The sequence below is a fragment of the Mya arenaria genome, chromosome 11 (genome assembly GCF_026914265.1).
Source record: "Mya arenaria isolate MELC-2E11 chromosome 11, ASM2691426v1".
Lineage (NCBI taxonomy): Eukaryota > Metazoa > Mollusca > Bivalvia > Myida > Myidae > Mya > Mya arenaria.
In genome coordinates, this window is record NC_069132.1 from 20200370 (window position 1) to 20212396 (window position 12027).

The window sequence follows — 12027 nt, forward strand, 5'->3', positions numbered from 1 at the left end:
ACCAAGGAATACTTTTTAAAATGAAAAATAAACAAGCATGAAGTATTGATGCATGTATACACAAAATGGCGGAGTTGGGAGAAGATGCAAATATCCAATACATAATTATGGATTTCTCTGTCAGTTTACTATCATTGGTACATAAAGTTAAGTCACATGCTAGATTTATTATTTTGCTACGTGATTTTTATGTACTGATATGGTAATTTGCTGCAAGATTTGGATTTGAAATGGATTTGGTGAACATCCCATGGTAAATATCCCGGTCCGAAAATATCCGGACTTAGCATGGATCGGGTTACACACAACTAGGACCCCGCATGGTATTAAATGGTTATTAAAACTCAAATCTAGGTCTAGTTTGGTTTTTAGTTTTTTAGGAATTGTTTACACAATATTAAAGCTCAAATGTCTTCATAAAATGTTACTCCCTTATTTACAGAATTGGTAATTATTTCACTTTATCGACATTTTCCAATATTGAAATAACTGAAACAATGTTAAGAAAATGTAATGTATTGTTTTAATACAGTGCATTTTTTGTGTATTTTAATTAATGCGTAAAATTTGCCTTCTCTTTTTTTTATTTAAAATTGGTCAGTTTTTAAGTGTTCTGCATTCACATTTGCTTTAGCATACCCTTAAAGCTAAACAAATGTCTTGCTGAGTGATATTCAATGTATCTTTGATAAAAAGTGTAGCTTATACATGAAAACATGTTTTATAGTCAATTTCATTTTATATGCACAGTATGTAAGATTTAAACTGTGTGTTTTTAATTAGAACTTTGAAACTTTGAGTGTATCAAAACATGCATTAATAACAGTTTAAAAATTTAAAATATCAAGTAAATGATATAAATTTTCAATGTTTTTTTATGTTGTTCTCTGATTTTCACCCTTTAAGAGTATGTTTTGTGACTTTTTTCCTTTTTTTTTTCGACCACCCGGTGGACAATTTTTCCAAAAAATTTTGTAAACCAAAAAATAAAAAAGGAGTGGCCTAAACTAGCGTAGAAAAAAATATGTGATTATTTTTCAGCCTTTTAAATATTTATTAATTGAACAAAATCTGGTTGGCGATCAAAATGTACGCGCGGGTGCACAAAAAAATAATGTATATATTTTTTTACATTTTCAAAAAAATAGGAGCGGTAAATCTGCGGAACAAAACATCAATTTGGTGTGGCCCAACAGTATAATGCTCCGAGGAAGTAAAACTCGGGTGAAGCATACTATCGTACACTTGCTTGTGCTATACACGTACACAATCAAAGTCGCGCAAGCGCATCAAATATACGATATTATACAATTATTTCGATGTATTTATAGTTTTGCTCGATCAATATCGCTTAACCGTCAAGCGATAATGCAGCCATTATAGAGCGCGGGCAGACCATATTAAACCTAACAACATATCACAAAGCCTAAATTATACGCCTCAACAGCACAGTATCTGGTGGAAAACAAGTGCTAGTGTTCTTGTACTGAACGAACTCATTGAAAGCTTCGATCTGAAACACATACTAGTAGCCCGCATTTTACTTAATTAAAAAGATGGAACGTTTTTGGTATAACAGTAATGCAAAAAGAAAGCTAAGGTGACTCATACTATGAAACGCCGGCGCTGTCTTTCGTAGTCCAAAAACTTTATTATTGTGTTTGTTTCTTATTACATTATGTACCAAGTGCTTTACATGGTGTACAAACATAGTTATGTTATGTCAGTTTATCTTTCTATGTTATGGTTTTGTACTTATATTATGACAGTTTTTATTTAATTATGCAGATACACCTTTATATCATGTAGACATTTTATTACGTTATGTGCATACTTTATTATATTATGTCCATACTTTATTATATTGTGTAGTTTAGTATTAATATTATGTACTTCCTTATTTGTATTCTGTACAATGGTTCTTATAAGGATAATCGTTATATTATGTAGATTCATCTTTACATCTTGTGCTTATGGAATACGTTGCCTGGGACTATTTCACAGCACAAGATGTAATAAAGTTACGACATATTGACATAATAAAAATAAAATAATCAACTACATAATATAATAAAGTATGCACATAACGTAATAAAATGTCGACATAATATAAAGATGTATCTGCATAATATAATAAAAACTGTCATAATATAAGTACAAAACCATAATATAGAAAGATAAACTGACATAACATAACTATGCTTGTACACCATGTAAGCACTTGGTACATAATGTAATAAGAAACAAACACAATAATAAAGTTTTTGGACTAATGAACGGTACCTTCAAGGAAGTAAAACTCAGGTGAAATGTGATTGGGCATTTTATCATAGACTTGTGCTGAACACGTAGATTGTGTAGACGATCAAATTCGCACAAGCGCATCAAATATACGATATCATACAATTATAGACTGGTTCAATTCAATTCAATCCAATATTTATTTATAGTCAGTTACTATGAAAGTTTTGATTAGCTTTTGACCGACATGACGTTGCTGTATAAGCAATTATATACATTGTGTGCTTATTTAAAAATACGATTTAATAGATAAGTAAAAATAATTTAATAGATAGTGCGGTGTACATATAGTATTGCTCGGTAAATATCTAACGAGGTAATCTAACCTATATCATACACCTTAACAATATCAGTTTATACATGTATAATATAGCCCAGTCTCGAGTGGGCTACCAACTGTGCAATCGCCCCAAGTAAAATGTTTTTACACGGTACCAGCTTCTTCGATTTTCGAAATATGTCCATGTTATAAAAATATCAGATGAAATATAAATCATACTAACGTATGTACAAATAAACAAAAGGCACAGCTGAACTACGGAAGTGTCGACAGCTCATTCATTTGCACCACCGAAGAGTGGTGGTGCTGGCGTTTAGTAGGCATGATCTTAGAATGTTTCGGGAGCAGATATTCACTAGGAATGAAGAACTAACATTCACGGCGTTTTGAGCATTATTGCACATTGGCGGGCACGACAATACTTCCTGAAGGCCTTAAATCCCAAATTGGCATGGCAATTTTAATATATCAAAATTCATTTGAACTTATTTGATGTCAATGGCCAGTTATTATGAACAATTAAAAAAGTACCCAACGATGGGTCCCTTATTGACATATTACGCGCGTCATGTGAAACGTCTTGTGAAAGCGAAAACGGAGATTTCTCTTAAGCAAAACCTTATGCAATGAAAATATGTAAGTAACCATGTAAGTGATAGATGACAAATGCAATCTGCAAAACGTTATCATAAAGGAAGGTGGTCGTCAAAGCACCATATCCTTTTCGCAATATTCTGTTGACAATCTAGTGTCTGCCGTTGAAAAACGCAGTGCACAAATGTTCCATTTTTAAGTCTTAGGAAAATATCTCCGCACGACACAGAACTAAACTGGGAAATGACAAAGGAGTATTATACAAGCCTTTAACGTCTCACACATTGTTACCTTGCAGATGTCTGCCCTGCGGGGGAGTACTCGCAGACAGGGTTAGTTCCCTGTTCCCCGTGTCCAGCTGGCACCTACCAGGCCGGGAGCCGGTCAGACACGTGTAGCCATTGTCCAGTCGCCACGTGGACAATCGGCACCGCTAGCCAGAATCAGGACGAATGTATAGGTAGGAAAGGAATGTAAAAAGTGTTTATATATGAAAATAGATAATCGACGGCCAAGAAATGATGTATGTTGATGACAAAGAAAAGATTTTCTTTGCATATAAGGAAATGAAATGTCACTCTGACATTACTATAAAAGTTACCTTAACTCAATGATACCACCGTGATACCACTTGAATGATCTCATAACTTATCAATTACTAGTGTTGTATGCTGTATCGCACTATTTTTAACTCATTTAAAGGCTGTATGCCACCAGGTATCTTTGTAGAAAGAAACCTTTATCATAAGCTCTATCTATATGTCCAATTCATTTTGTTGGATGCATTTGGTTATTAGCGGGCATTCTCTGGTACTAAATTGAATCATGTTAGAGTGCAGAGTAGATTTTACTAAAAAATGACCAAATGCTTAATCCGTGTCAGTGCATTGTGTTTTTTTTTTCAATCAAAGTTTAATATGCAATACGTATTACTCCATACTTTTGTAATTATTTGGGTATTCCACAAATTGAAGGAGTAATTCCAGTGACTTATAGTCCTTAGTTTTTGATTTAATTGAGTATTATGCATAAAATATAAGTATTTGCGAAGGTATTCGTGAGCATCTTTAGACGTCTATGTTAATTGGTTTTACAACTTCATGACTATAGTCACAAAACGTAGCAGGCCGAACGCCTTTCAACGCTTTGAGCGCTTTGATTAAAAAAACATGGTAAAGCGTGGTATATGGTAAGGTCGAACTGTAATCTGAAATGATTTGCTTGCATGTCATCGTTTAATCGAAATGATTACAGAATATGACATCTATTTCGATGGCGACGCGCAAGACATTCCGCTGCCGTCAGTGTCTGGTGACGTCAGCTTTGCATTCTGGTTTAGGAGTTTCTACGTTCCCATGGTGACGGTTTCTGTGGGTTTCAACAACGGAGCTTCGGCGTTCACGGTCAAAGCAACTTCTTCACTTGAAATGGAAATCTTAAACAAGTATTCAAATCACAGTCTCAAAATGTTAAGCATTTACTTTTTTCTTTTTTTATGTGCTATTTAAGAATGGAAAACACGCCTGTTGACGTGAACAACTGATATACTGATATGTCAAACACACACATTTAGATCATCTGTGTTGTTAGCATTATGTTTATATTAAATGCTTTGTCATATATTGTGGTGTAGGATTGTACAGACGTCTGACGTCATGGTAGAGATGGGCCAGTGGATGATGATCGGCGTTACGTTCAGCGCTTCGTACGTCACGTTGTACGTTGACGGAGAAAGTATCATTCAGACGTCAGCTAACCTGGACGACATCGAGGCATACAGCATCAGACTGGCAGTTGGAAACACGACTTGTAGGTTCATTGTGTCGGAAATAAGTTTGTTTTTTAAAATGTGTTGTTTAATATTGCACATATTCATGGTTTGTAACTTACTGGATCGTCTGTTTCATTTTCAGACAGTAGCTAATACATTTAAAACATGTTTCTTGCACTATTTTATAACTTCGCAGATATATCTGGTCTAAGTTTATCCAACCAAACCGCGTCTTCTGGTGACATGGAGGACGTTTGGAGTGTATGTGGGCGACAACTTCCGGCTGCTGTGTACACACTGGATGACCTGGCCGCCCTTCGACTCATTGGAATGAACTATGTCTATTCTACATGCAGACGTAAGGCACGATTATAAATATAAAGAGTGTGATAACAATGTCAATGACGTTACGACATTGGCATTCACTAACGATAAATATTCTGATAACATAGTTGTACTGTATTATTTTCATGGTCTATTTTAAAGTTTTGAAAAGTTGTAACGAGAGGAACAAACATAAAAACTTCCTTAAAACTTACAGCCACCAACGAATCCCTGGACGCGGACCACTGCGGTCTCCATGAATGCCAACATGGCGGCGTGTGTGTACCGCATGTAACTGACGCCGGGCACACGTGCAATTGCCTTCAACCCTGGGGCGGACCCTTTTGTGGGGAACTGTTAGGTGGTCATCACTTTCTGCTCACATGATCATACTTAAAACGTTTATTTATTATTAATGCTATTGATGGAATATTTTGTCGGTCAAGACTAATCCTTAAAGAGAAAACGTTTTATATGTATGTCTTATAATACATTTATGTAACATATTTAACAGGTTCTTGCTTGATTAGTTTGACCAAGGGTATCTATCATATTTCTAGCACTTCGACGCTCTTATAAAGTCGGGTATTTGAATAAATAGTGAAGATGATGAAGAACAGTTTAAAGCCACTTGGTTTCAGTGTCTGGTGGCTGGGGCGAATGGGTGTGGGCGAGCAGCTGTTCCGCCTCATGCGGCCCCGGTACTAGGCTTAGGTACCGCCTGTGTGACAGCCCGCCTCACAGCGAGCACGGCGCGGACTGCCCGGGAACCAGCACGGAGGTCATGGACTGCGTCCTGCAGGAGTGTCAAGGTAACAGATGTCAGACATCATCTATGGTAGTTTTCAAAATGTTGAGTGCAATTTAACACCGTTTTAATCTGTTAGCTGATATACATTATACCTTATAAGATGCTGTTATATTTGCGTTGAAATTCTCTGTTTTGTTCGACAGAGTGTGAGGACATTTCCGGTGACGGTGTGGTTACCTGTACCCTTGATGACGATGAATGCACGCCCGCCTGTCCCCCGGGATACGTGCTTCCCCGAGGTCAGGCCAACCAGCATTTTCAGTGCGGATACTCTACCGACTTCCGGTGGGCGCCGCTTCACAGGCTTCCAATATGCACGGGTAGGATGGAAGTAATATACTAGTATGATGGATCTTTATCTTTATATCAACAGTCATTCAAGTTAAGTATTACACATCTAACGTTCCCATAAAAATATCGTGAGCATCACATTAAACAATGCTTCGTCTGGCATTGTGTCTCTTTTACTCTTACCAGACTATTTAATTGGTATTGCTGTATCAAACATTTGCAGAAAGTATAAAGCCCACATCTTACACCGTAACGTTTAACTTCGCCTTCACCGACCCAGTCCCATGTGAGGCAGTATCTATGGTAACAAGCGCATACCAGCAGGTGGTGGCCACCCTCCGCTGTCCGGCAGAACTAGATGACTGCTCGGCGTCTGCGGAAATTACCGGATGTGTGGACGGCAGACGAAAAAGGGACACAAGAGAATCCCAACTTGAAGTTGTACTGATGGCCCTACTGAAAAATGAAACTATTGATCTCATAGAATACTATTCAACAAATAACAGTAGGTGGATGTCATTTCGTCAATTTCTTTGTACATACAGTTAAAACTGTTTTAAGTACTTAAAATGTATGTGTCCTTCTGTAAAGTCTCTCAGTTCGTCAAAGTATCTGAAAGTGTTTGATTCATATGTTGCTTCTTGTTCTTCACGCATCACTCCATGTCTTTTATAGTGACGCCGAGTATCGAGGATGCGGTGGTGGCCCTCTCTGTCCTGGAGCAGACGGTAAATGACGTCCAGGCTGACCCTGCCCTTTTCACCGTTATCGTGGATGACGTCAACTACACCGTCGTCATGGATACGATGCAGTTGGTACCTGGCACACATTGCGGTGACGGACAGGTTCCCGTCGAGGCCGTCTGTGGTAGGAAACCAACCCATTTATCGGCCATCATTTATGTTTCTGATTTATAAGGCAGTACTTATCTTTGATCAACTACTTGCCATGGATGTTCAAACGATTGACAATTGCCTAGTTGTAATTTGACTTTTAGCTAAACTGAGTTTGTATACATACTCTAACATGTTAATCACGGGAGGTAAGGACATTCACTGTTGCACATGTTATATTGGATCATAAACCAACTGTATTCCTTATACCATAGCGCGCTGCCAAATGGGAACGTACCTGCTGGAGGGCCGGTGCGTGTACTGCCCGCGGGGGACGTACCAGGACCTGGCTGGGCAGTCTGCCTGCATCCCCTGCCCCACGGGCCAGGACACAGACTTTCTTGGCGCCAGGGATTCCACAGAGTGTATAGGTACGACATGGAGTTGCATCTGTAGGTGTCAAAGCTATCACGTCAACTGATTAAGCACATTTATTTTTGATATTTTATTTTGATAATATTCAGTCAAACATTAGAACAAGTATTGAGCCACAGCGGTTTCCACGTTTCTCATATTTGTCTTTTTTATGTTTTTTGCACGTTTCTCAGCATTTAACAGGATACGTATATTTCATGATTCATTCTTCATACATGTATAATATACCCCCCCACCCACCAAAGCACTAACTCGCCACTCAAAACCCACTCACAACCCAACCCACACACCATATTGATTTGGTGTATTCCATGAGCAGCAGAATAAAACGTACATCATAGCAAAAGGTGGTTTTAAGATTTAACTAAACTTGTATACTAAAGTGTTCAAAACTTTTTAAGAGAATGTGAGCACAATTGTAGTACTAGTATCTAGAATACTCCTTCAATTCCGATCATAGCTTAAAGAAAGAGAGTATAACAAACTATGGACAAATGTACATATTATTATCCATATTATCCATAACAGCACTTTGTGGAAATAAGAATCATTAGAATGTTCACTGAAAGCATATGACTTACACACGCCAGGGTGAATATTGTTTGAACTTACACACAAAAACATACATGCACAGAGGAAAATGACCCAGCTTATCAAGAAGTTGGAGTATGAACGCCAGTATACGTTTGCAAAATCTGAGGTTTATATTAATGGATACTTATAAAGGATATATGTTCTTCTATCTGACATACAATGCTGCTGGGTATATTGCGTCCATTTTATAGCTTCCTTCACTGCCAGAGCAGTGCGTGCAGAAGGGAGAAAACCGCACTGTATTCATTATGTATTGTATATCTGAATTCCCTCCCCTGTACTAACCTATTTATAGGATTATTATGCAATATATTTCTAATGAGCTCGAACCCAGAACTGCAAGGAGTTTTCCAGTTTATAGGAGTTTTCCCTTTCACATCCGTGCTTTATACGTGTGTTTTACTGTTAATATAGTCATAATTTTGCCTACTCTTACATGAACTTATTTTTTAAATCAAACATTATTTTGAATTCTGGTACTTTCAAGTATGATGTTCGACTCCACATGGACTTAGTTGAAATTGTGTGGTCTATCACGAAAAGCCTCAAAACGACCGAAATTCACTTACTATTTACTGTACACATCTGATAAACGTTTCTCTGTTTCAGTGCCGCCCGTGGCCCCTCCGCCACCTGACTACACAAGTAAGTCGGCATTTCCTACGTGCCTTTCTTTAATGTGAATATTGACGTCATGTAAAGCGTACACATGGTGATACTAATTCCAAGTTAACGTTCACGATTGTATAAAACCGAAACATATACTTACAATATTTGTTCGTGTATCCATTTTTCCAAAAATCAGTGATTGTATTTGCAGTGCTGATCGTGGTGGCGTCTGTGGCGGGCGGCTGTTTCTTGCTGCTTCTTGTCGCGCTTGTGTTCGCATGCAGACGAGCCTACATCGGGTAAGATTATTTTATTTGGCTTAGATTATGTTCTGATTGTTTTTACATTAAGACGTACTATTGTTTTAACATCAGCACGTCACGTTTTCTACCTGCTACAGTGTTATTGTTCACGCTTGTTTTAGGTCCCTACTGATTTAATCATGCATATTTTATCTTGTACGTTATCGCAGAGCTTGGACGCGCGCCCTGTACAACTTGAACGCCGACCGGTTATCACTGTACACAGACAACCAAGACATGCCATTCAACGTCTACTTCAAGCGCCGAAAGATCGGGGGCTTCGACAGGGATGGTCACCCAACGCTCGCTCCCCGCGGCATCCGTAGACATGATGGCCATCCGGCGCTCGCAACTACCGGCGACTGCAAACTTGGCTCCCACACGAATTTTCCTAACAATACTCTCAAACATGGCAGCCGCCGCGGCAGAGACAAAAGCGATACATCAAGCAGTGATAGTTCTAGTTCTGACTCGGATGATAGTTCTGTTGGTAACGTCAATACCGACAGGGATGCGAAACCGTTTGTACAAAAATTCCCAGTGCTCGACAGAACGACTCCTTTTTCGTACGACCCCTGTATTGAGCAATGGAATGATTCGAATGTGAACCCTTACAGCTACCCAGAATTAGATCGTATTGACTTACCCAGAATCGGACTTCCGAGCAGGTATCGTATCCCGGGGAAGAAACATTTTCAAAACATCTACCCAGTAGAACAGTTTGGATTGGGACCAGATTCAAAGACGAGAACACAACTCGTTGTGCACGTGCCTGTCGTTGCAAAGAAACCAGTTTCACAGTTAATGCACAGGCCGCAAGAAAAGCCATCCTACGAACAGATATATGGAGTAAAGATTCAAGATGAACACTCCAATGAACAAGGAATTGAAATAAATCCGACGAGAATTCTTCAACAACTGGCAAATCCACCACCTTTACCTACGAAGAAAAACGGGAAACCACGGAGCATGAAAACTAAGAAGCCTGCATCCGTGGCTCAGCGGTCAAACACATTTTCCCGGCCATCCCCGAACACTGTGTACGGGGTACAGGACAAGCGCCTCTCTTGGATCCGCCAGAAGCTGCTTCCGCCCGTCAGGAAGACGGCTGAATTTACCCCCAGGACACCAGGGCGGATGGCCGCCGATGAACCGACACCGAGAACTGCACGGGATGTAGACTTGAACATTCATGATTTACAGAACGGCAACATTCAGAACGGTGGTCCGACGATTGTGACGATCCAAAGAGATTTTACCCAGACTCCTAAATCTCTCTTAAGGATGTTGTCCGGTAAAAGTGAATCCTTCAGTGGTCGGAAGTCAGTCACGATCCTTGATGACCAGGTCTCTATTCTTTCCCATAGGCATTCCATGAAAACACCGGGGTTTTACCCGAATGGTTCCATGAATGGACACATCCCTACGCGAGAACATCAGGACATGTTGAGGCCGTCCTCGCGCCCGTCGTTTTTGCCGGACATTCACGAACGGGAGCAGCTCAGGTTGCCCGATCACAGGTCGATAACTCCCGTAGAGCATCCTAAGCCAGTCCTACACTCGGGTGTTTCCGTAAAAAGGACCAGCAGCTTTTTGCCGAATCTGAACGGGGGCGATGAAGAATATTGAGAAATGACGATGACTTATTATGAACGACAAACCATTGGTTTCGAAACAAAATTTGTCTTAAGATTTGTTTCCCTTCAATTGGTATATTGCTACGTTTTGGTTTTTGCTAACACATGTATGACTTAATATCATACTAGATGAAACGACATCATAATTTTATGTTATCAACAACATTCATTTTGGCAACACCAGTTGTGCTTTTGTAAGGTCATTTACTTTTAAACAGTGCTACAGCTGTAAACTTGTGCGTTCAAAAATGTTTTGCGGTACCTTGTTTTGCTACATTTCGCTGACATTGAAGAGGAAACATGACAGGTTAAAAGGAAACTGTTAATGAGGAAAATATCACAACTGTTATCCGCAAATATGATAATACATGCCATCAACATATGTCGTATTCATGAATAAAAAATACTTCAAAGCAGTTTAAATCAGTATAATATGCTTCCTTTGGATGATCCGTTGAGCCTTAATTTTCACACGTGTCGCATATTCGCCCCAACCATTCACATGTGTCGCATATTCGCCCCAATCATTTACACGTGTCGCATATTCGCCCCAATCATTTACACGTGTCGAATATTCGCCCCAATCATTTACACGTGTCGAATATTCGCTTGAATCATTCACATGTGTCGCATATTCGCCCCAATCATTTACACGTGTCGAATATTCGGCCCAATCATTTACACGTGTCGAATATTCGCTTGAATCATTCACATGTGTCGCATATCCGCCCAAATCACTCACACGTATCGCATATTCGCCTGAATCTTTCACACATGTCACATATTCGCCCTAATCATTCACACGTATCGCATATCCGCCCAAATCACTCACACGTGTCGCATATTCGCCCGAATCTTTCACACATGTCACATATTCGCCCTAATCATTCACACGTGTAGCATTTTCGCCCGAATCATTCACACGTGTAACATATTCTCCCGAATCATTCACACGTGTCGCACATTCGCCCAAATCATTCACTAGTGTCACATATTCGCCCGAATCTTTCACACATGTCACATATTCGCCCTAATCATTCACACGTATCGCATATCCGCCCAAATCACTCACACGTGTCGCATATTCGCCCAAATCTTTCACACATGTCACATATTCGCCCTAATCATTCACACGTGTCGCATTTTCGCCCGAATCATTCACACGTGTAACATATTCTCCCGAATCATTCACACGTGTCGCACATTCTCCCAAATCATTCACTAGTGTCACATATTCGCCCGAAT

At 39.4% G+C, this 12027-nt stretch overlaps 1 protein-coding gene across 1 annotated transcript in view; it reads left to right on the forward strand.

Moving 5' to 3' along the window:
- Positions 1-11164, forward strand: part of LOC128209914 (uncharacterized) — a 29304-nt gene extending 18140 nt beyond the window's left edge. Inside the window, exons 15-27 of the mRNA XM_052914183.1 lie at positions 3474-3635; positions 4430-4619; positions 4809-4984; positions 5143-5304; positions 5488-5631; positions 5912-6082; positions 6225-6401; positions 6596-6877; positions 7048-7239; positions 7481-7636; positions 8844-8879; positions 9055-9142; positions 9316-11164. Of these exons, the coding sequence (XP_052770143.1) occupies positions 3474-3635; positions 4430-4619; positions 4809-4984; positions 5143-5304; positions 5488-5631; positions 5912-6082; positions 6225-6401; positions 6596-6877; positions 7048-7239; positions 7481-7636; positions 8844-8879; positions 9055-9142; positions 9316-10774 (3395 nt within the window). The 3' untranslated portion in view covers positions 10775-11164. The remainder of the gene's footprint in view (positions 1-3473; positions 3636-4429; positions 4620-4808; positions 4985-5142; positions 5305-5487; positions 5632-5911; positions 6083-6224; positions 6402-6595; positions 6878-7047; positions 7240-7480; positions 7637-8843; positions 8880-9054; positions 9143-9315) is intronic.
- Positions 11165-12027: the final 863 nt, after the last annotated feature.